Below are 24836 nucleotides of genomic sequence, written 5' to 3'. Positions count from 1 at the left end.
TTCTGGTTGTCTAATGAGTAGTGGGTTAAATTTTTTGACTGACATGATTTGATAGCACAAGCAAAAAACCGTGCGTTTAGGCCTACGGGGGGCTGATTCAACGTTGCCCAGATAAGTGCTAGTGAGGTACGCCTTTAACATACTGACAACAAATGTCGACTGGTACATAACCTCAAACTAAAAGGCGCCAAATAATTTGTTTGTGGATTTGTAGGCAGCTACTTCCAAATGTTACAAAAAAGCATCACGTAAGTATTTCTTTCCGTTGATTAACGATTACTAGTTCTCTGCGTTCCAGGTCGTTTTTTAAGCCCAAAGATAGCGCTCAAAAACAAGGGTATGTAAAGTATTATGCTTAAACTACTTAGTAAGGCGGTTAGGGTTGTTCAAAACGAACAGACCTTGCGCAAAATATCCCTGTCTAACCATGTAATTTACAAATATGTACACAGTTCCCCCATTGGAGGAAAGAGGCCCAGGAAATCAAGCAGCGATGATGCCTCCGAGGAAAAGTAAGTTTGCTTCGAACAAACATTAATCATACTGTAATTCGACATGTTTTAGGCCGTCGAACGAAGAGGAGACGACTCTTACCGCCGCAGGTATTTACATTTTGGTTTCTCTGCCTGTGTAATTGATCAATGTCGAGTTTTTAGCGAAAAAATCAAAAATTGTGAACAAGGAATCAAAGATTCACAAAAGTGGCGTTAAAAGTCCCAAGGGAAGCGACTACATCACAAGCAAGTAAGATTTTGTGTTTTTGCTGATCCAATTCCATGTTTAATTGTTCTGTTCCAGATCAGAAGAAGAAACTAGTCCCACTCCGGGTACTCCATTTCTATTAGACACTTTTTTCTGTTACAGTATTTTCGATTTTTAGCAAAAAAGACTAAGTCATCCAAGAAGAGTACAAACAAAGATAAGAGAATGGCTGAAACAAACAACGAAGCGAAATTGGAGTCAGAAAACAGTGTCGAAACGAAGGCAACCAAAGAAGAGACTGTCGAAAAAAAGGAAGCTGCAACCAATACAAAAGTCAACAACGTCGGTTTCGGTAAGTTTCCCTCTTTATTTATTCATAAGCGAGACGCAAAATTTACGATGTTAGGAAAACAAAAGGACGAAAAGCAAACCAAGCGAGCGCGTTACGATCCGAACGTTTCAAAGTACCATCCTATCGACTGCGCCACATGGACGCGCAAAGAAAGGTTAATATTACGGTTTAAGTTGTTTTTCCTCTCAGTACCCGCGCTGGTTTATCAGGGTACCATACAGCGCTCTGTCTAGAACCCTGGACGAAATCGAACAGGTATCCGCGCGACTCAAAATGATCGAAATCCTCAGCAATTACTTCCGATCCGTCACGGTCCTCACCCCCGAAGACCTTTTGCCCAGCGTGTACCTTTGCCTGAACAAAATCGCGCCCGCGTACGAGGGCTTGGAACTGGGCGTGGCCGAAACTAGTCTAATGAAAGCCATCGCCCAATCCACCGGTAGGACCGTGGCGCAGATCAAAGCCGACGCGCAAGAGACGGGCGACTTGGGCGTCGTGGCGGAACGTTCGAAATCCAACCAGAGGATGATTTTCAAACCGGCTCGATTGACCGTGAAGGGCGTTTTCGACAAACTGAAGGAAATCGCCCAAATGACGGGCCACGCGGTACGATAAGGGGCGGGGCTTACGTGTGACTGTGAAGCGAAAAATTACGTTGCAGGCTCAAACGAAAAAAATCGAAAAAATTCAATCGATGTTCGTCGCTTGTCAGGACGAGGAGGCGCGGTTCCTAATCAGATCTCTGGCAGGCAAATTGAGAATCGGACTGGCGGAACAGTCCGTGCTGCAAGCGTTGGCGCTGGCATGCGCGACCACGCCCCCAAACCAAGAGTACCCACCCCCACTCATCGACAACTCTAGAAACTATTCGGGTGACTCGTTCAAAGCGGAAGTCGATCGGATCGCGTTGATATTGAAGACCGCTTATTGGTAGGTACCCCTTCCAGAAGGTGATATTCCTTTTTTCAGCCCCTCCTCTTTGATAAAACAGCGAGTGTCCCAACTACGACAAGATCGTCCCCGTGTTGCTTACTGAGGGCGTCGATAAGTTGCCAGAGCATTGCAAGTTAACGCCGGGCATACCGCTACAACCAATGTTGGCACATCCCACCAAAGGGGTCCAGGAGGTGTTGCAGAGGTTTGAGGGCGTGAAGTTCACGTGCGAGTGGAAGTACGACGGCGAGAGGGCCCAAGTAACGCGTTAAAAAAAGATGAGATAGTTTTTATCCCACTTCTGATTTCGATACTTAGATCCATATCGACGATAGCACGGTGCACATATTCAGCCGCAACCAGGAAAATAATACGTCCAAGTATCCGGACATCATCTCCCGGATGGACAAATGCCGTAACGAAAGAGTGCGGTCCTGCATATTGGATTGCGAGGCGGTCGCGTGGGACCGCGAGAAGAAACAGATCTTACCGTTTCAGGTTCTTAGCACTAGGAAGCGAAAGGTACGTGAAACGCGTCGAATAGACACTAATATCAATGTTTGGAACGTTTGACCTAGTACTACAATTTTAAAGTTTCTGGTAGTTCTGATTTACCTGTCTTAGGACGCGAACGAAGCGGACATAAAAGTACAGGTGTGCGTTTTCATGTTCGACTTGTTATACTTCAACGGCGAGTCGCTGGTTAAGAAGCCTCTGGTGGAACGAAGGGATCTCTTGAAGCGGCACTTTAACGAGATCGAGGGCGAGTGGTTGTTCGCGAAAAGCTTGGACACCACGAGGATGGAGGAGGTCGAGGAGTTTTTGGAGGAGAGCGTGAAAGGTGTCGTCGCCGCGTTCCTCGGGTGTGCACGATCGAGCCGGTTATTTGTTTCAGGCAACTGCGAGGGACTGATGGTGAAAACGCTCGAGCACGATGCTACGTACGAGATAGCGAAACGGTCGCACAAATGGCTCAAGCTGAAGAAAGATTATTTGGAGGGGGCAGGCGACACTTTGGACGTAGTGGTTATCGGGGGTTACGTGGGCAAGGGCAAGAGGACCGGATGTTACGGCGGCTTCCTGTTGGCGTGTTACGATAAGGAGAGCGAAGAGTACCAAAGCGTGTGCAAAGTAAAAAATGGCCGGTAAAAATTACGGGACGGCGGTAGTTTTGTTTTTTTTTTAGATCGGCACGGGCTTTAGCGATGAAATCCTGCACATCCACTCGGAGTTTTTCAAGTCCCACGTGATCCCGCATCCTAAGAACTACTACAGGTACGACTCGTCGCTCGAACCGGACCATTGGTTCGAACCCGTCCAGGTTTGGGAGATTAAGTGCGCCGACTTGTCTCTGTCGCCCGTACACCGAGCCGGAATCGGAATTGTAGGTTTTTGAGGATTAAGGGACAGAATTCACACGTAACATTTCCCCTAGATTGATCCTGAGAAGGGCATATCCTTGCGGTTCCCGCGATTTATAAGGATTAGGGATGACAAGAACGTGGAAGACGCCACTACGGCTGACCAAGTGGCTTACATGTACAAGAACCAAGAGCAGGTCAAGAACCAGCAGCAGCCCGCCAAATTCTCAGAAGAAGATTTTTATTGACCCATCTTTGGCGCAAATAAATATTTACTGATCTTTATTTAATTTATTTTACCCTAATCATAATTCCCCATCGGATAACTGAGGTTCTTCGAAATCGGCAACCAAGCCGTTCTCTGCAAGGTACTTGTTGTAATGTGCGGGAATTTTCTTAAACATCTTAATTTTCTGCCTCAGCTGCTTCCACGTCTCCTGATAGTAGTTTTTCCTATCCCTCTCCATCGCCTTGTAGTCGTTGCCATATTTTTTCATTAAATACGTGATCCACTCGACGTGACTCTTGGGTAACCGGAATTTGTGCTCACGAGGCGCCTTTGCGTCCGCCTCTAACGATTCGGCGACGTGCGTCTTCGGCCTCCGCTGATTTTCTTGCAGGGGTTCGCACCGCCACTCGCCGCTGTCTGCGATCCTGTCTTTTAATTCTTTTTTTTTATTGGGCACCTTGATGGTTTTGTTCGGGTCGTGCGACAGACCCATGTCGTCGAGGTTCGTTTCCACGGATTTGCGGGAGTCCCACTCCGTTTTAACCGCCGCACTAAAGCGGGAGTCAGTTAAAGTGTTCACAGGGGGACACATAACGGGAACTTTTCGCACCTCTTATTTTGGGGTTGTTTTACTTTATCTCTTAGTTGAAGTGTGCACGATTGATGAGAAATAAACCGTAAACAGTTACTGTACGGCGGAACAAGGCTTCCGTTACTCAAGTTTAAGGTTTAGGTGTGTGATGTGGGTTGTCAATTTCAAAAAATACGGATTTGGTTTTACTTCGTTGCACTTGAACTCTCATATATTTTTATTTGACTAGTGCCAGTGGCTCGAAGGTAAATTTTTGAAGCAGAGATATTCAGTTTCCTTTTCGAATTTTTGTTTTTCAGCTTGATGATAATGACCACCTAGTACTGCTGCGAGAGGCCTAAATCCTAATGTGTGGGATATAATTCAGGAACATAATTTACAAATTCAAGGTTGTAATTCACGTCAAGTTCTCTTTTGCAACCCAAAACTTTATCCAACATGTTTTCCATTGCCATACAAACATTTTTTTCTTTTAAATCATGAAAGGGACAGACTTAATTTATTCTATTAACATAACGTCAACAGATAGGCATATAAAATAAAAATGCTGAATTCAAAATAACATCAAAGTAGGTTATAAACCGTTAAAACGACATAAGAGGTGCGAAAAGTCCCTAATAACGCGGCGCTTACCATTCGATTTTCCCCGTGGCAACAACTTTGTTTCGCATGCGTTTTCTGTTTACGTTGTAACGATACACTTTCCGGCGGCGCTGTTTACGCAGTTTCGTCATTTTCAGTGCGAATCGAACGCTACCCTTCTTTCAGCACAAAAGTCTCGTCGAAAACTCACCAAAACAAACTTAACCTCAATGTCCGTCTGATCACGGACCACTCAAATGAGTTTGACGTAACTTCGAATAGATAGCGCCCAACGATTGAAAGCCACGTAACTAGTGTTGTGACGTCACAGAAAGCACTGCCATCAGACTGAAGACCGAGGCTCACATATCACAGCCTTTATTGTTAGACCATTTTGGGATACCGCAAGGAAAAATGAAATGAGATAAATAAAACTCATTTTACTGGTTTTAATAATTTAATATAACTGTAACCAGCTAAAATATTATCGTTAATTGGAAGAAAACGGTTCTTAATCGTCTATATACACATCCCTTTACAATTTTATTATAGGTAAAACGAATAGTCGGGCCGCACGACACGTTCCGGTAGGTGTTAAAGTATCGCGGGCGGATGATGGGTGCGAAGTATAAAAATATTTGGATTTTTTTTTAGTGTTAGCGGTGGGTCGCGGAATATGCGGAATCGCCCTTTCCCCAACAACGTGGTCAATAAATTAGCGATAGACTCTCGAAATGAAACAACAACGATATATGCAATTTGGCGCCAAAATTCGATTTAAAACGCGTTCTTAAGATTAAATCGCCATCTTAGAACGAATTCTAGCGCGTTCTGGTCACTGGCTCGGAGACGGGAATCAAGAACACCGGTAGTTCATTTGTAACATGTTTCAAAAATGAAAATTTAGGTTTCTTTTTTAATAGAAAAACCAAAGCGCAGTACTTATTTTTATGAATGTGTTCCGGTCACAACAGAAGAAAAAGAGCGAAAAGAAAAATACCCCGCAGAAAGCGTTTTCCGACAACTACGCGCCAGTTTAAAAGGAAAAATCAGATGCGCGCATAAGTCAAAAAAGGAACCTATACGAGCACATAGTTCATATACATCGGACGGTATTTCTAACGCGCAGCGCGGTAGTTCAAATGTGCAGCATCATTTTTTACATAAAACTACGAGTTTAGAGCAAAAAAGGGGTGCATATGGTAGTTCATTTACACTGAGCAGTAGGCGGGTCGTTTTTTCAAGCGATACATGACGAAATCCAAAAAAGGCGGGCTGTGGCGGGTATGTACGCGGGTCTGCCGGGCGCCAGTGACCAAACGAAACCGCGCGATTCAACTACTAGCCGCAGCAAACGATGAAAACTTAAATTTGGCTGAAGAGCGTCAGTTCTTGCCGGGGGAGGGGCCGGCGGCGGTGTCGACTCTACACGGACAACGAGACGAAGCTGTTGTACTGCGTGATGTTGCGTTTCAGTATCTCCGCGCAGGGACCGAGCACCCTCTCGAACCTGTCAATACCAAAAAAAAGTCAACCCCGCCCGCGCGGATTTTAAATGTGAAAACTGCCGGGGAGGGCGATCAAAATGGTTCCAGTGAGTAAATTTTTTAATGTCTCCAAATGTACTCAAGTACTTTTGATGTCTTGTACGTATGTGACAGCGGTGGCAAGTTTAAAATCGTTTCTTTACAGCATTCTCATACTCGTACCCATATACAGGGTAGCCAGATAAGAATTCAGAGTATCATATCGTCGAGACTTGTTTTTCGGCCAAAATAAAATCGTGAAATATATTTTCATATTTACAATTTTTTGACTGATTTTCCTATGAAATGTACTAAAAATATTTAAGGCCAAGCTTCCCCTACGGATATACCAAAATGATACCTAAATAAATACTCTACTAAAAAATATCTTACTTCCTGCCTAAACGATCGAAGAAAGAAAATTTGATTGACATAAAATTTTAAAAACACCCTGTTACACTGAGACTTATAGAATGGCAGAATTAGCCTTGAGAAGATTAAAAGCAATGGCTACACCATAGTTTATTGTCCTCAAATATAAACAAAACACATTTTGTTACCTTCTAACAACTTTCATGAAAGAAAAACTTAAAACATTCGGGCATATTGATGGACGAACTGTTTACTTGGAACAATCATACTAATTATTAAGCAACTTCAGAAAACTAACTTCAATGAATTAAATAATATGTTATCTTTAGAGGGACTAATATATATAATATAATGAACTCTGGATTAGTGATACCCAACTAACTTACTTTTTGAGGAGAGTAAGCGGCTTACTTCTAAACAACTGTATATAAAATCTATTATAAAATCAAAATAAATCATGGTCTGCTGCCCAGCACCCCAAACATATAGCGTGCCAGAAACATACATATTATAAGTCAATGCTCTGCCTTCTGAACTAGGAGTTAAATAATATAATAGAATAAAAGAAGTTACCTGACTGGATTGGGCTCAGCGGTTTTGATTTAGTTTATTTGGAATAAGCCAGAAAATAATAGCAAAAGCTCTATAGTATAAATTAGGGAAACAACCTTTAATTGTTTAAACAACGTTAGTGAGCGAACACACAGTATCCTAAGATACCATAGTTCGTCCAAAAAAATATTGCTGATAATTGTTAACTTTTGATAATGTGCGCTATAACTATAAACAGTAATGTGATTAAAAATCACATCACATGTAAATGTTGGGTTAGTATATTGGGAGAACCAAACAAACAATGTCTCCAGTTCAATTTTGTTGCGAAACCGGCGTTTATAGAATAATAGAAATAATTAGTACATACAGTTTATTTGTATGTACCATTAAGAATTGTTAATAATGCAATGTAATTGCTGATTGTTAACATTTATATTTATAATGAAATGAACAACAATAAAATATTATTATTATTTACTTGCTTTTCTTTTCCAAATTCATAATTTAGTAAATTTTTAGATCAGAATTTTCTTAGCATTTAATATTCTCTGGTCCAGGCTATATTTGATGGAAACCCCGTTTCAAGCTCCCGGCCACCGGTAGGGAGGGGATCTTGAAATAAGGAAACTACAGATTCCTTTTTCTTACAAATTTCTAACCAATACATTTTACAAAATGGAATGGAATTTCGAGATGACAGGAGTTTACAGCATTCCATGCATATGCGGCAAAGAATACATTGGGGAGACCGGACGAAAAATATCAACTAAGCTCAAAGAACACGAAAGAGCCTTACGACTAAAACAAATAAACTCATCAGCTGTTGCCGAACACCATCACGAAACCGGACATAAAATGTTATTCGATAAAACTAAAATTCTTGCATGTAATCCATTCTTCTACCAACGAAAAAACCGAGAGTCTATAGAAATCTATAAGCAACCTGACAATCTTTACCGCGACTCAGGTCTCGACCAATATGGATATCAGTCATCCGAGACGGTGTTTATGCCCCTCATTTAGCTCCGCCCCCCTCAAAACAATATATAAGCAGAGACAGAGTAAAATGCGAGCCAGTTTCAGTCAAACTCTGAAGAAGCCAACAGGATTATTAACGAAACGTCAGCAAATTCGACTCAGCAAAAACCGACGCAGGAGGAATCCAGAAGTTTTGTAAAAAGTATTTGTGTAAAGTATTATTGCCTGCGGAAGTTTCTTTGAAAAATTAATTTCTAACCAATGTTTCGCCCTAACTAATCTGTGGATGTACGAAATTACAGATTTTTAATCGAATCTAACAAACCTATGGGTTAGTGCAGTTAGTACAGCTTCAAATGTTGGCCGCGAATAGTAGCACAGCTTAACTTTTCCACAACGTTTTTATTTATTTAGAATATAATTAGATGTCCGAAAACTACAAACCTGGCCCGATCCAGCTTGACGCACTTCAACGAACCGCTGGCGACGACGGTCGCGGCCCTAGGCCTATCCAGCAGCAGGGCGATCTCCCCAAAGTAATCGCTGGGCCCGAGCCTGCCGACCTCGATCGGCTCCTCCCCCTCGCCCCGGTTCTGTTTCACCGTCGCCGTGCCCTCGACGATGATGTAAAAGTCGTCGCCGGGCTCGCCCTGACGCACTATGGTCTCGCCGTCTTCGAAGCTGACCGGCTCGAGCGCGTCCGCGACCGTAAGGCGTTCCCATTTGTCCAGGTTCTCGAGGATCGAGACCCGCGCCAAAAACTCCTCGTACATTTTGCGCTTGCGTATCGTCGAGCCCATCAGGATCCTGCGGTACGAGTCGCGATCTATGCCCCACAGTTTCACGTCCGTTTTCGCTTTCACGGTGGCCGCGCGCGGGGTACCGTAAATCAGAGCCAGCTCGCCGAAGCTGCCGCCCTCGCCGATAGTCGTCACCATTTCGTTGTTGACGTAGACCTAGACGATTCAAATATTACAGGGGGTCCGGAAAAGTGTGAGAAATTAATCTTGAGAATTCGAATATAACGCGAAAAAATAACGTAAATACCATGTCCATTTATATTTTGTTCCAATTAGTAATCATAAAGGCGCAAGCGCCACTGCAAGCGGGCATGTCTTGACAATCATGCTAATCTTGCTACATCCCAATATTTGGCAGTTACGCAGTTTATATTTGCATCGATTTCATCAGATCATCGATTATAAATTGTGTTTCCATATCTTTGAATAATAAAAATAGAACATATAGCTATCATAAATTATACTTTTTTAAGATATGCAAGCCCAATTTGATAAAAATTAGTAAGAGTAGCTAGTCTTGAAGAGTATTAATTTTAATAAACAATCTTCATGGTAGTGCAATGAACCAATAGTCAGTCATGTGAAGGTCAAATTGAGTATAGATCAACTTCCAAAAATACCAGAAAAATTAACTAAAAAAGTGATAAAACTGTTTGTGCCTACACTTTTGACAAAATAGTCACAAATTCACCAAATTGCAAATAATACTTTTTGGATTGATGGAGACGTGAGCATATATTTAAGTCACTGCAAGCAGTCGTCAAAGTATCCATGGATAAAGTCGCTTAATGTTGCCTACCGCGTAAATATGAAAATTAAATTATTTTTCTTCTGATTATTCAAAAGTGAATAAAAACATTTTTGCAGAACTTCTTACTTAAAGATTTAGAAAGTTTTGAGAATATTTTTTAGTGATATAATTTTAACTTATTTAAATACCGTGACCACAAACCACATACACAGTAAAAACTATAATGAAACCCTGTCTATCAAAACCTCGAAAAGAATATCTTTGGTACCATAAGCAATTCCGTTCGAAAAAAAAAACAAATCTGTTTAATATCGATAAAATGAGCTATTTTGAGAGAAAAACAAAAACCAATAATTCGTAATTTTAAATAAATTATGTAGAAAAAGAAAGCTTTTTTTCTATTGATGTTTCAATTTCAATACAATTTTTTCTCCATTTATACGAGAACAGTCATAAGATCTTGTAATATTCTTTTTTCGTGATCTAGCTAGACATCACACATTTCACAGGCCATCCGGCATATAGCAGTATATACAGGATGGAACATGAAAAAACAGGGGGGATAGGAGGTCCGGCATACCTCGACTTCACCCTGATCGATGACGTAGAAGTTGTCGCCTTCATCGCCCTGCTGGATGATCACCTCGCCGGGGAGGAAGGTGACCGGGAACATGGCGTCGAAGATGTCCGACCGCTCGTTCTCGTCGAGATGAGAGAACAGCACGTTCTTGGCGATCGCCTTCGATAGCGCCGCCATCGTCTTGTAATCCTTCGGCACAACCTGTCGATTGGTTAGTTTTTAAAGGGGTTTTACCTTTTTTTTTTTAAATAGTTCAACGGCCCGAAACTTCGCCTAAGTTTTCCTCTCTTTCACCTGTTTCTTTTTGTGTCAGCAACAGGTGGATGGAGCTAGGAGATGATCGGAAACAATGATCCACGAATTTTTTGATTTTTTGCGATACCAATACTTAATGCTTTTGGGTATTTCTTATATATTTCTATCGCAAGATGAGTAGGGACGCTCCTGGTCTCATTGATAAGTCAACTCGTTTTCGACCTACGGGACAAGTCCCAAAAGTATGCCTATATTTTTTCTAAAATTGTCAAATTTTACAACTGCAACTATTTTTTTAAAACGGCAATTTTCAGAGACTTTTTGATTTTTTGGCCATAATCGACACACCCTGTACATAATGGAAACATTTTTGGATATACAGGTTATAGCCCTGGATCTCCCACGTTTCCTGGTCCAAGAATTTTACCGATAAGAGTAAACGGTTTTCGAGAATATAAGTGTTTTCTGAAACCATGCAGTGCGCCTTAATAATCAATGACGTCATTGCGTCTTGATTGAACCCTAGGAATAGTGTGTGTTATAGGCGAAAATCGCAAATACAAAAATTGTAGCTCTTGACGCGGCCTATGACAATGTTTGATTCGATTAGTCATATTTTTTAATATTTTTGATTTGCGTTTAATAATTTACTCTGGAAAAGAACAATTTCCCGGGTCTTTTACACTTTTGTCTATGATTGTATATAATCAAAAAACGCTTGAAACAAACGTTTCAGCAACGGATCTTCCGCGTCTGCTGGTTAAAGGATTTTGCCGATTGCGTGAATGGCTATGGAGAAGAGCATGTTTTTCTGCAAAGCAAAATAACCAAAAAAAAATCAATTTTAAAAAAACATACTTGGTGAAATTTGATTGCACCCAATTTCCACTGTTTAAATGTGGGCATGAATTTTTACTTCTCTGCTAAATTTGAAGTCGATATCTGCAATTTTAGGACACTTAACACATTTCTTATTTACCACGGGATATCGGGAACACGGTTTACAATAATTAAAAACCTTAAATACAAAAGATTTAGTTGTCTATACGGGTTATATCGTCGTGTAAAAGAAACTAACATCTGAGACACAGTCTTGTAGTTATAGCCAATTTTCACTATTAGGGGTATCCAGTTTTTTTGACTATGCGGCCCACCCTGTACATTCTTAAAAAATTATCAAGAATAAACATTTTCGGAGCCAAATCTTGTGCGTCTTCCCTTTCAAGAATTTTTTCGGTTGCATAGACGGTTTTAAAGAAATGATTTTTTGTTAGACCCTTGCAGACGCGATTTTTTATTTTTTTTAAATGCTTCCGACCACCTCAATTTCAATGGGTTCCGTCAGAGGACCAGGCGCTATTCGCCCGCCAAATTTGAAAACACTTATCGTGTTTCATAGCAACGTCCAAAAAACAGTCGAAATACGATAAAAAAGGTGAACGCCGTTAACGAGATCTCGAGTTTAGTGAGGAACGCGTATACTTTCGAAAAGAATCGATTTCATTGATTTTTCGAAAGTAACAAGATGGAATAAAAAAAATAGGACAAATTCCTTTTCCTTTTTTTTTTCGCCTTTTACTATTACTAAACTACTCCATAAAAATTTTTTAGACCAATAAGGCGGCTGATTGGTTTTTAAAGTTTTTTAGGCGGAGATGAAGGCAATCATAAATAATTATACGAAAATCTGAACTGAACCTGGGGTATAATTCACACATAGAAAATTTTAGGTTAGAACTCATTATTTCACGATTTGGATATTTTCCCATCGAGACAATTGACATCCTCCATTGTCCATCCTCCATCTCTAGCCACAGTTTTAAACTCTACGTCAATCTCATCATCATTATGAATTTTAGATGATTCTTTGCATAGTCTACCTGCTTTAAAAATTATGAGCTGAAGACATATTGATTAAATAATTTAGGTCTTCGTTAATCTTTGTACCTGTATCATTGGCATGAAAAGGGTAAACCATCTGAGAATCGTGGGGCTGATTATGAAGATGTACGTGGTTCAAAACAGAAGGAATATCAGAGATGCATGCCGCATTGTTGATATAAATCAATGTCTTCGTAGTATGCGAATTTCATGTTTAACTTTCGGCGAGCCCCTTTATACCCGGTGCCCTGTTGAGCTTCCGATTACATTGCCTGTCGGGACAAATTAGGTTCCAATCTTACGTGGATCGGGTAGTGAATTGCTCTGCTCGTCCGGGGCTTTGTTTTGCCCGGAAAAGCCGGACGCTCTGGTAAGATACGGGGCGCGATCACTTTAAAACGAACAAATATATTCCAGAGGGCGCTGTTATACTTAGCGAGGAATATTTTTGTTGTACTTATTCTTTGCCCGAGTAAAAAACGATCGATGTGATTGCACATATACCTTTTTGACGTAACTGGTCGCATCCTCTTCCGTTACCGGTTCGGCGGAGATGCCGCCCCGTCTCCGGACGGGGCCCTGCGCATGCGCCGGCAAGGGCGACAAGTCCTCGGTGTCTTCGGGCGACTGCGCCTGCTGCTTGGCGTCCAGCGCTTGTTCCTGCGTCAAAGTGCGGAATTAGTATTGGGAAAAACTGATCATTAGACGCCAATTGTTTGAACCGGTAAACAAAAATGTCGGACACAGCACGGGACAATAGAAAATACAATACATACATAAATCTGATTATGCAGCGCACTATAATGTAGCCAATATGAACTTTGTGAGGCAAATTTAATTTAGAGGGAGACGGGTAGTAACAGGTGTTCCTTTCCTTCAAGCCCAAGTGGTCACGACGTAAATTAATTATTTATTTATTAAATATTTATTATAATTTTATTTATTTAAAATCGTCAATTCTTGTATTGCATATGGTTGCGGTTATGTTATATACAAGGCGCCCAATAGTGATGTGCCCCCGGTTTATATCTTGGAAACAGTTGGCCATAGAAAAAAAAATGTTTTTGTTAAAAATGTAAAAAATGTTGCGCGGTTTTGATTTTTGACAGCTGGTTACATAGACAAGACAAATTGGCCCTTTTTAAAAACTGATTATCTATATTTTTGCCATTTGCGGTTTCCACGAAATAACGGATCTTTAAATCATATTTTACTAATTGTAACCAACGTATAACCAATGCGAACGAAAATGCAAATATTTGGGAAAATAAGACATATTTTATATTGCTTGTTTATAATGAAACGAAGCATTTGATGTTAGGAACACCATGGAATAAAAAAAAATCATAAATGACATGATCAAAATTTCAAAAGAAATAAACTGAGGTGGCTTTTAGTTGAAGAAAATCCATTTACCACAAAAAATATACCCTGTTGTTTTAAACAAAAATTTCTTGACATGATAGTAATAGTTTAAGAAATATTTTCAGCTTAATTCAATAATTGAACTGGGATGGCTTTTAGTTGATGAAAATCCATTTAAAAAGAAAATTTTAATTAAAAAAAAAAATAAAGCGTCTAGTTAGAATATAAAAACTATAATGAAAAAAAACCTATTATTTCACGCAAAAGCAGATCAAAATAAAAGACAGACCAGAGACAGCCTTCGGAAAATCTACAGGACACACTTGACAGGTTCAGAAGTCGACAATACACCTGAAAAAATACAAACTGCTGTTTTCTGACCAATAAATTTTTAAAACTTAAATATTTTGAATTTATAATAATATAACTTTATTGTAAATAGATAACAAGAACATATCCCAAAAGGCAAAATTGGAATTATACTTCCTAACTTAACCAACAATTGCCGCATATTAATTATTTGATATGATAGGAGGATATTACTCAGTAACATTTATTAATTAACACACCAACTGACTTATATCAAAAAAAGATAGGATGGCATGTACTCAAGGCAATTGATATACAGCGATTTCACTTCAACTGCTGTAGTACCAAGTACCAAATTTACTCATTATTTAATTAAATAGTACTATACTGTAATAATATCGCCATCTTGAACTACCCAATTTTCCTCACTTTAGCACCAATCATTTTCACGCTGTTGCTGAGATGACCCGAAACAGATAAATAATCAAAAACATGATTAGTAAGATTAATTTGTTAATTTCTGAAATATGTCAATATACAGAGTTTTTCACTTAAAACTCCGCACGCCAATAACTCCAAAACGAAAAGAAATATTTAATTTATGTAAAAAGTAGTCAAAGTGTGGGGTCAAGTAGATATTTCCTAAAGTTTAAAAAATTCGACGCCTGCAAAGAACTGGGCGTCGCGACGCGTCGAAAAATTATTCAATTGCAGAGACTTTGGAAATACGCGCATACAAAAGTACATATTATTTAAAAACTTTTTTGTTATTTACTCAAACTTATTTACTTTACCCGTTTCTAAGTTATACCGATTTAAAGTAAACATTTCTTGATTAATAAAAAATGTGATTAACGCTTATTTTTACAAGTATGCCATTAATGTTAGTTACTATGGTAACCATTGTTATCGCAGTTGTTTTAAGTGCAATTACAAACAATAGATTTCAACTATTTTAGTATGATTTTATTTATTATTTTTTATCGATTTAGTCCTGATAACATGATAAATAAATGAAAAAACAGTAAAATACCTACAAGTTACAATAACCAAAATTTGTTCAAAATTATGTCCATCTGCTCGAACAAAACTATCAAAAACTTTTAACAGATGAGCTTGGGTCACTTGTAGGAGAGTCCTCCTTCTTGTGATAGCGGCACACGCTGCACTAATTTTGTTAATGAGATCAGCCATATCTTCGATAGATTCTTCATAGATAACGTTTTTTAGGTAGCCCCAAAGAAAATAATCTGGTGGTGTAATGTCCGGGGACCTCGCCGGCCACCTTACCGGTCCATTAGTACCAAACCATCTATTGAGATATTCTCGGTTCAAATACCTCGTTACTATTTGGGCATTATGTGCAGGCGCTCCATCCTGCTGTAGCCACATATTCATTCTAGTGTCAAGAGGCACTTCTTCTAATAGTTCCGGAAGTGTAGTTTGAAGAAATCTTAAATAGCGATCTGCATTTAAAGTTCCTTCGTAAAAGTAAGGTCCAATAAGGAATCCATTTAATATGCCGCACCAAACGTTGATACTAAAAATTCGTTGGTTACCTCGTTCTGTAATCCAACGAGGATGGTTTTCGGACCAAAAACGACAGTTGTGTCCATTAACGATTCCATTATTTTGAAATCGACTTTCGTCGCTCCATAAAATTTTCGAGAGAAAATTTGCATCTTGGCTATACAAATCGGACAATGTCACTAAGAAATACATTCTTCTAGCATAATCGCCTGGTTCTAGTTTATGAACTAGTTTACTTTTGTACGGGTGAAAAGAGTTTCTATGTAGAATTCTCCACGAAGAACTTATGATAACACCGGTATTTTCTTTTATCTCTGATAGGGATATCTTGGGGTTATTATCAACCTGCTGAATTACAGCAGCAGTATTTTAATCATTTGTAGCCGTCCTGTTCCTATCTCTTTTAGGTTTTATGAAGCTGCCATATTCTCTTAAGTTTTTACATAAACTTGAAAAGGTTTTTGCATCGGGGACTCTTCTATGCGGATAACGCCGTGCGTAAACTCTTTTTGCTTCTCTACAATTGCATCTGCATTCTCCAAACACCAGTAACATGTCTACTTTTTCCTCATTGCTAAAATGCACCATTTTCACATAATAATTCTTAGTTTTTTTTAAACCGAACAAATTTGGATATTTCTTGTGACAAAATGTGACAATTTTTTGATACATGATTCATGACATACTTGTAAAAATAAGCGTTAATCACATTTTTTATTAATCAAGAAATGTTTACTTTAAATCGGTATAACTTAGAAACGGGTAAAGTAAATAAGTTTGAGTAAATAACAAAAAAGTTTTTAAATAATATGTACTTTTGTATGCGCGTATTTCCAAAGTCTCTGCAATCGAATAATTTTTCGACGCGTCGCGACGCCCAGCTCTTTGCAGGCGTCGAATTTTTTAAACTTTAGGAAATATCTATTTGACCCCACACTTTGACTATTTTTTACATAAATTAAATATTTCTTTTCGTTTTGGACTTATTGGCGTGCGGAATTTTAAGTGAAAAACCCAGCTTTTCTTTAAGAACCCCCATTTGTATAAAAACGAGAAGAGTCCCTAGCGGTCTTTTTCTATTGTAAAATTTATAAAGTTTAGATCCAGTTGACTGATGGTTGGGAGCTTAACGAAACTGCATTCGAAATAGGCGAGAAAATCAGATGCGGAGTCTGCACAAAAAAATCTTTCGCTCTCGCCTCGCTTATCACGGCGATTCTCATTATATAACGGACAACCGGATCAATACCAACCCCGCACGACACCGTAAAAAATCGTAATAAATTTATAGGGCGCGATCGTTGCCGTGCTGTGGTGGCCCTTACATTTTCCCGCTATTTATGGGTTTTTAAAATCTCGCCGGTGACGTGATGGAGGGGGGAGGAGGGTTCCATTTCATGCAAAGGTCGCGCAACTATATATATATATAGGGCAAGATTTGAATTTGCCGCCATTTTTGCAGTTGACAACAAGAACGATCTCACAGCTGAGGGTTTAGGGTTACTAACGATTGGTGTTGCCTGTCAATTGACCACTTCTTAATTGGCTTATGTGTATTGATCTTTCCACATTTCCTGTCGCACGTCTCAATTCGATCAAAATGTCTTAAATAACAATTGTAGAGTGTTCTCTACCAATATTCAATAATACTATGTATTTTATAAGAAATTATTATGCGTTTGTGATGTTCAATTTACGTATAACCCTCTTTAACCGTGATTCGCAGAATCACAATAAAAATATAAATTTCTTTGCATTATTAAAATTATTTCAGTCAATTGACACAAAAAAAAATTGACCGGTCAATTCTACAACTCTACTAACAATGGACCCCATAAGTAATGAAATATGTTGAAAGTAGTATCTTAACCTCGTTAACTGTGAAAAAACTAATTGCTAGGCGCATCGGCCGTCTACAAATGCATGAGAGTGTCGTGGATGAAGAAATTAAATTTTTAAAGGAATAATCCTTACTTAATTACAAAAAAAGGTTAAAAATATTTATTTTTGATAAAGAAAACCGTTCTATATTATAATTGTATGGCTTGTATAAGGGTTACGATTGTTTTTTGAATGTTTATTGTTAAGACGGACAAGAATTGCGAATTTTTCTAAAGACGACAATTTTTGGAGCACCCTTTAAAAACGATTACAATTACGCGCAAGAAAAGGCAACGCAACTTTTCTCTCGGTGTACCGTCCGTTCAATTTATCTTGATTACATTTTAATTGGCTGTAACTTTTTTGTTCTTAGAGATATGAAAGTAAACGAAAAAAAAAACAAAATGTAGGATTAGTGGCCATAAAACACTATCAATTTTCTGACATATAAGCCTACATCATATCTTTTTAAATGAAACACCATGTATATTATATATTGTGTTTAATAGAATATCTTATTCCGATTACAATGATGTAAAATATTTTAGTCCAATCGTTTGTGACAAATCGGCAAAAATAGGAAAATAGGAAATTTTTATGTAATTTCAAAGAGTGCCGTGACTGACTATTATTTTATATATTATTTACAAATTAAAGTAGAGCAAAAACACTAAAAATGACAAGACACCATTTAGTAACGTTTCCGGATTGTCTGTCGACTAATTGATTGCTTCTGAGAAGGCACATACGAGGCACGACATTATAGCTAACCAACTCTTCCAGATCTCTATTTGCATTTTTTAAATTTTGTATATATAATATTTCGACTTTTTCGTTATGTGAAAACATTATCCTTTCATTAAATTTTGAACAATAATAATACGTGTCGTCGGCGTGAGGCCATGATGATGCACAGCCAAACAAGTTACGATTTTATTGTTCACTAGTTCTGATCTTAATGCAAAAAAACTATTTTTAAAAGTGCAGTGTTACCAGGAATATATATCTCTGACTGAATCGTCGTTAAGGTAAAACGTTAAGAATTTTTGGAAGTTAGTTAACAGTAAAAAGGAAAGAAACTTTATTCCAACGGTTGTGCACTTTGTCGATTTAGTCCGCGACTATTTATCTGCTGGCCTGAAAGGTTACTTTATCGACTAACAATTTGGATTTCTCCCTCATCGCTTCACTGAACTAAACTTGCTTACATTTATTTACAGATTTTCTGCTGGAATCATTGGTGGAGGGGTCTCACGTTCATGCCATTTACACAGACTTTTCAAAGGCATATAAAACTTCAATCCGATTTGGAATGGAACTAAATATTAATAAATGCCAACTCAACCAGAGCAGAAACCCCACACATTATACGTATAACATAAAAGGGTCACCGTTATTGCACGCCTCCAGAATAAGGAATCCTGGAGTGTTACTCGAGATTAAATTGACTTGCACACACACCATGTTTCATGTATTGTGTCTAAATCCCTTCCGATTTTGGGCTTTATTAATCGTTGTACAGTGGACTTCCAGAGTATTCCGTCTTTCAGATTACTGTTCTGCTCCCTCGTGCATCCACACCTAGAATATTATTCCTGTGTGTGGCCACCTTCGTATAAGTCCATAGAAAGGATGCAGCATAGGTTCCTGAGGTATATAGCATTTATATCACCATTCTTTACAATTTTCTGCACTCAAACTCTCATGGACCTGAGCTGTTAAACCACTCCTTCCAGGTAGAGTTCCATCGTAATAACTATGGGCAGAGTTCTTTTCTTACTAGGTCAGCTGAACTAGCAAATCGCTTTTCGGACCAGCTTGACTGCTTCCAGAGTGCAAGAATATTTAAGAAAGACTGTCAGCAAAACTTTTCTGTTGTCTGACTTCGGAATAGTACTGTAAAACATTGGGTTGGTGCCTCGCCACTGTTATATGTGTCGTGTCGAGTAACTATATTAATATTTTGGAAAACCAATGTTTGTCATATTAAGGTTGGATCTTTTCATTCTGTTTTATTTTATTTTCTTTATTTTGTTTGTTACTGTTTCGTTTATGTGAATCTTATTTTATATTGAGCTGTTCGTCCGTTGATAAATAAATAAATAAATATACCATGTTACCTATTTTTGAAATACCTAATGCCTTTTTATGGTACAATATACAGCGCTTCCAGTTTCGAAAATAAAACTTCAACATATTATGCTTTTTGGTCACATTTTTGTATTTTTTTTTTCTAAAATAAAAAAGTTACGTGAAAACTAGGTCGATTACATTCGCGCCAAAATTTCTCTCAGTGTAACAATTGTGACCTATGGTTTTTTTTTGCGCGAAATAAACCCGAGAATTCTCTGTTTAACTGAAGATGCTGCGAGGAAGGAAACGCTTAGAGCAAACGTTTTTCTCGCTTTGACGACATCAAAAGTGCCGACGTTCGCTTGTTTTCTCAAATGTGGCGAGCGGAAAGGTTCGACCTACTTTTTCCGTTTCGCCGATCGACGCGAGTGGGGGTTTATCTGGAGATTTTTTGGCGTTGGCGCACGGTGGGTCAGGAAGAGTCCAAACTATTGAAATGAACCCATAATACATTTCGTACAATGAACGTTTTCCTTATTACAGACGAATTAAGTAGCCCGTGAATTTTCACAAAACAAGCGATTTAAGTCGTCTTGTTACCATGGAGTTGTCAACAATAATTTTGTAACGTTTTTTGTCAATGTTATTTTGAGAATGTTTTATTCATTCAACATTCAAAATGCAGCAAGTCAGTAAAGGTAAGTTGTTATTATCCTTAAAAAATTCTACATTGTTTTGAGTCATATTAAATAAATAGCCCAAAAAATATGTTTGTAATTTATTAAGAAGTATGTATTAAAGTAACATGTTGTGGTGTTACGTGTAAGACACAATCTTGCTCCCACTTGCTCCATTTATAAGAATAATTTTTAAGGAACCTGCCGCGTGGCCAAAAAAAAAACCGAGAAAAATATTTTTCGTTAAATGTTTTGACCCATTAATATATAAATTTGTTTTCCTTTTTTTTATAGAGCGATAATGTAACTTAAGTTTGATTCATGTAAGACATTGTTATTATTTTTGGCATTTCAATAGTGGAAGGTATTGTCATAACTTTTGTTTACTACTTGTTACTTTTGACACTAAATCAAAACCTTAAATGAACGCTCTTATTGCAAAGCAATGGTTTAACCTTTTTGGAGCTATGACTAATGCAAAAATTGTAACAAAAACAGAGCAAAGTGCTTAACTGAATGATACTTTAGATGAATAAAAACCCTGTTATTGTTTTATTTTGTTTCTTTCAAGCAAACAAACTTAAATATTTTAAAAAATCGGATAACAATTTTTCTTTAGTCTTTATTAAATAAATCTTTTTTTTTTGTTAAATTGTTACTTTTGGGACATCCTGTTTTTTTTTTTAATTTACTTAAATATAATTATTTCAAAATGTTTCTACATTTTAAACGGTTTCCATGATTTAATTAGACAACAAATTAGATATAGTTTTTTGTGAACACCCTGTATAATAATTATATTTTTATTGTTTGAAGTTCGTAATATTTTTTTCTTTTTATTGCTGTGTTTTTATTAATATTAAGTAAAATTTATTGGCATTACAAAAAAATCTAATTAGTCAAACACATAGGGTTTTCCTGGCCCACTGTGTGTCGGGCTTAACACCAAACCCGATGGCTACGAGATACGCCCATAAGGTTGCGTTTAAAAACTCTCGACCTTAGACCTTTGCAGTAGGTCAAGTTTGAGTTATAGGCTCGCTTACGATTTTTCTTTAGCTCCTTCGAACTTGCCAAACCTACGCGTGGGATATTTCCGAATAGTTTAAATTTTTGTTCTCCATCATTTCTTCCGAAAGCTTGAATATTACACAAATGTATTTCACAAAAATCATACAGGGTGTTATTTAAGTCCGATATTTCACGACGCGATTTTAGTCTGTATGAAATAAATACTAGCCGTTTTTAATACATTGAATCGTTCGATCTTGACATAACATGCACTTCGAAAAGAATTGTGCCGTTACATTCGAAGCTTTTTGATAACTGAAAGACCCAAGCCTAACTTTATCCTTTCGTGGACCTCTTAAAGTAATATAAAACTAACAGTGTTAATAATACGGGAACGCGGGGTTGAGTCGCCGATAAAAGACGCCGACGGTATCGTTTTGTGCGAATGACGCGACGACACGTCGCCAAGATGATAAAAGGGTGCGGCATGATGGTGGGCTTTAGAAAAATGCTAAGAAATAGAAGATCGCTTCAACACGCATCGTAGGGTCAAAGAAGTAAGTGGTCTATAAAAAACACTTACGGCGGGCCGTCAGTTAGACGAACAAAACAATATCATCATAGATAAAGACAGGAGTTTTGGTTAGAAATATATGCCGTCGGCACCCTTTTATCATCTTATATTACTTTTAGAGGCCCGCGAAAGGATAAAGTTTGGCTTGGGTCATTCAGTTATTAAAAAGCTTTGAATGTAACAGCACAAACAATGTCTAGATCGAACGATTAAATAAATATTTTATTTATGTTTATTACTATCTATTACCGCTGATGAAGTGTGTTAAACCGTCCAAAAAATGAAGGGTGGAAAAGCTTCAGGGCCAGATGACGTCCATGCAGAATTCCTGTAACTTCTGGACAGACAAAACTATTTAACCATATTTACGATGCCGGAGATATTTATCCCTATTACTAAGAAAGACAGTGCAAAACAATGCGAGGATTATAGACGAATTAGTTTCACGAGCGACGTTCTAACACACAATTTGGATTCAGAAATGCTATGGGAACTAGAGAGGCGTTATTCGCTATTCAGGTTCTTTTCCAGCCCTGTAGGGATGTTGACTGTAACGTTGCTTGGTACACTCTCAGAGGGCATTCGATAACGTCCGACACAATAAAATGATAGAGGCTCTAAGAACAATAGGCATTGACGAGAAAGATTTACGTCTTATAATAAATCTGCACTGGCATCAAACAGCTAGTATCAAAGTGGATTGTGACTACCACAGACAAAACTGTGTTTTGTCTCCGACCTTATTTAATCTCTACTCGCAGCATATATTTAACATGGCACTGGAGAATGTAAACGTCGTAGTGCTGCCATATTTGGGCACTACGATTAATGAGCATTGGGAGCACTCTGTAGAAATAAAATGCCGTATAGAGAAAGCAAGAGCCACCTTCGTTAGAATGGGAAACATGTTTAAGAATGGATATTTTAATTTGCAAACCCTACTAAGACTACTTAAGTGTTATGTCTGGTCTGTGCTCTTGTACGGTGCCGAGTACTGGACATTGACGGACCACAAAAAAACTTGAAGCATTTGAGATGTGGTTCTACGGACGAATTCTTAGAATATCTGGGACATATAATGAAGAACCAAAAGAGATACTCAGTTGATCTTGGACAGAAAAGGACCTCCTGGTTGAAAAACCTTAGAACTTGGTTTCCATGCTTCAGAGCAGCAGTCAGGTTTAAAATGCTTCGTCTTCGAGATACAGATTGCATAATTTCTTACATAATACCGAATTCTGACCGAAAATCGGGGCATGGGATCAAAATTACAATAAAGATGGAAATAAAAGTATCCCAAGTAAGTAAGTAAGTAAACAATTAGTTAATTTTTGCTTTTACTATTTGAACATATGGCATATGCCTTACGTTCTGTACAGGTTGTCGTTTTGCTACATTTTTACTTCGACCTCTCCTTATTGGATAACTCATCGAAAAAGCTCATAGCTGTTCTTGAAAGAATTTTTCGCGTAGAATTCAGATTTTTAGATAAGCGTTATATACCCCGCAAAGGTGAGGAAAAGAAGACGTCCCGTACATATTCTTTGAAATTCGCAAGTAATTTTCCAAAGCAAAGGGTATTACGCGTATACCCAGTGTTATGATATTATAGGTTAGGTTTCAGTAAAATAAGTGGACGCGAAAGCTCTGCTCCATTTTCGAACGTCCGGTATATAAATGCAAGAAATGTCCCACGAAAGCCCGAAAGACGTCGAAATGCGGCAAATGTATTTCTGTCCTACTGAATAAGTAATTGTTTTTTGTCGGAGGGCGGTGGTTAACCGAACCTTTTTTACGTACATATAGCCCCCTACGCGGGTCACGCGATGTAAAGTAAATCCCCCACCCCCTCCACGGCCCGGCAACAAGAGTGTAATTCAAATTTTTATTGTTTGTGTTATGCTATACCGATTGTTGTTTTTGTTGCGTGGCAAATGTTATGGACCTCTTATTCATTATTTATTCGTCAGAAATACGTCAAAAGTCACAAGTGGCTGTATAGATTATGCCGACAATAAATTTTGTATATTCCAAGTTCATTAATTAAATTAATTGAGTAATTAATATTGCATCACTTATCCATAATTCAAATTAGACACCTTCGTTTAAAAATAGTGGTCACATTTACTATGACCTATCGTTAAATAGCACCTCCCACACACCCCGAGTAATTACGGCAAAAGAACACACAAAACCCTAAAGCGAGGGTGGTTTAATATTCTAAATAACGTATGTTTTTGAGTGGGCAGCTATCGATGATGGATCGCCCGTTGCTTGTCTTTGCCCGAAGAAATCAATCACTTTTTTTTAATATTATCTACGATCGACTACGTCGCTGTTACGTCTGAATTTTCAGACAGCAAAGAAATTCTATTCAATAAAATAAATAAACCAACCAATAATATACAAAAACTGACTACAACTAATTTATTAATAAAATCAAGTAATCAACAAATATTTAAATTAATGCACCTGAAATAAAATTAATCCATGGACTTTCAATCTTAATTAATGTTAACATTATGATTAAATTAATTTAAAAAAAAATTAAACAGTCTACGTAAAATAAAGACAATTATGTAATTACTTAAACAAATCTATTTTAGGTAATTGGGGATTGGGAAAATTAAATTTTTAATTCATAATTTATTGACTTAATATAAATAAATTAATAAAAAAATTGTGCGAACCTACTTAAAACAACGCAGTAGGTTAGTACCATGTTTCTTTATTTAACATTAACTTACAGGTTGTTAATATTACTGAATTTAATTAATTATGTAATTGTAAGTATAATGCAAGTAAAACGGATATCTAAAATGTTCAGCTACTTAACGATATTTGAATTAAATTTATAACTTAATTAATAAATTATTGTTTTAACATCAATAATTAATTAATAAAAAAAGTGAATCAACTGGCTGAAAATAAGTAAAATAAGTTTCTTAGTATTTAATTATTATAGGT

The 24836-nt window shown here is 37.8% G+C and overlaps 3 protein-coding genes across 8 annotated transcripts in view; 1 reads left to right on the top strand and 2 right to left on the bottom strand.

The window, feature by feature from the left end:
* The first annotated feature begins 11 nt into the window (after positions 1 to 11).
* Positions 12 to 3596, top strand: LOC132707127 (DNA ligase 1). 2 transcript variants are annotated; one of them, XM_060678824.1, is made up of 17 exons: positions 12 to 126; positions 215 to 248; positions 299 to 337; positions 453 to 512; positions 565 to 602; positions 657 to 744; positions 799 to 827; positions 881 to 1054; positions 1109 to 1208; positions 1264 to 1660; positions 1716 to 1984; positions 2046 to 2247; positions 2306 to 2509; positions 2612 to 2828; positions 2883 to 3118; positions 3174 to 3371; positions 3423 to 3596. In XM_060678824.1, exons 2-17 carry the CDS (start codon positions 229 to 231, stop codon positions 3594 to 3596), a joined length of 2445 nt encoding a protein of 814 aa, XP_060534807.1. In that variant the 5' UTR covers positions 12 to 126; positions 215 to 228. The 2 variants fall into 2 exon arrangements, with proteins under 2 accessions (XP_060534807.1, XP_060534806.1); XM_060678823.1 differs by lacking the exon at positions 12 to 126 and having other exon boundaries at positions 139 to 248; positions 299 to 512.
* Positions 3597 to 3653: 57 nt separating this feature from the next.
* Positions 3654 to 4988, bottom strand: LOC132707132 (nucleolar protein 16). Its single transcript, XM_060678831.1, has 2 exons — positions 4803 to 4988; positions 3654 to 4128 (listed from the first exon to the last, which is right to left on the bottom strand). The coding sequence occupies exons 1-2, from the start codon at positions 4901 to 4903 to the stop codon at positions 3654 to 3656; spliced, it is 576 nt and encodes a 191-aa protein (XP_060534814.1). The 5' UTR covers positions 4904 to 4988.
* A 212-nt stretch (positions 4989 to 5200) lies between these two features.
* The window catches only part of LOC132707070 (cAMP-dependent protein kinase type I regulatory subunit), a 50688-nt gene continuing 31052 nt past the window's right edge, over positions 5201 to 24836 (bottom strand). For all 5 annotated transcript variants that reach the window (XM_060678733.1, XM_060678735.1, XM_060678736.1 and 2 more), the window contains 4 exons: positions 12954 to 13109; positions 10314 to 10514; positions 8627 to 9138; positions 5201 to 6261 (listed from right to left, as the gene is read on the bottom strand). In XM_060678733.1, the coding sequence (XP_060534716.1) occupies positions 6177 to 6261; positions 8627 to 9138; positions 10314 to 10514; positions 12954 to 13109 (954 nt within the window). In that variant the 3' untranslated portion in view covers positions 5201 to 6176. The remainder of the gene's footprint in view (positions 6262 to 8626; positions 9139 to 10313; positions 10515 to 12953; positions 13110 to 24836) is intronic.

Source organism: Cylas formicarius, unplaced genomic scaffold, assembly GCF_029955315.1.
Source record: "Cylas formicarius isolate icCylForm1 unplaced genomic scaffold, icCylForm1.1 PGA_scaffold_9__14_contigs__length_23061073, whole genome shotgun sequence".
In the NCBI taxonomy this organism is placed as follows: Eukaryota; Metazoa; Arthropoda; class Insecta; order Coleoptera; family Brentidae; genus Cylas; species Cylas formicarius.
This window is presented reverse-complemented; position numbering and strand designations above follow the sequence as displayed.

What these genes read in the sequence shown, in the direction of transcription:
- LOC132707127 (XM_060678823.1), top strand. Translation starts at nt 352, where the DNA reads ATGCTTAAACTACTTAGTAAGGCGGTTAGGGTTGTTCAAAACGAACAG. An exon ending in AGTCAACAACGTCGGTTTCG is followed by an intron (nt 1,055 to 1,108) that starts GTAAGTTTCCCT and finishes TTACGATGTTAG; the next exon opens with GAAAACAAAAGGACGAAAAG. An exon ending in AGTACCAAAGCGTGTGCAAA is followed by an intron (nt 3,119 to 3,173) that starts GTAAAAAATGGC and finishes TTTTTTTTTTAG; the next exon opens with ATCGGCACGGGCTTTAGCGA.
- LOC132707132 (XM_060678831.1), bottom strand. Translation starts at nt 4,903, where the DNA reads ATGACGAAACTGCGTAAACAGCGCCGCCGGAAAGTGTATCGTTACAAC. An exon ending in GCCACGGGGAAAATCGAATG is followed by an intron (nt 4,129 to 4,802) that starts GTAAGCGCCGCG and finishes CTCCCGCTTTAG; the next exon opens with TGCGGCGGTTAAAACGGAGT.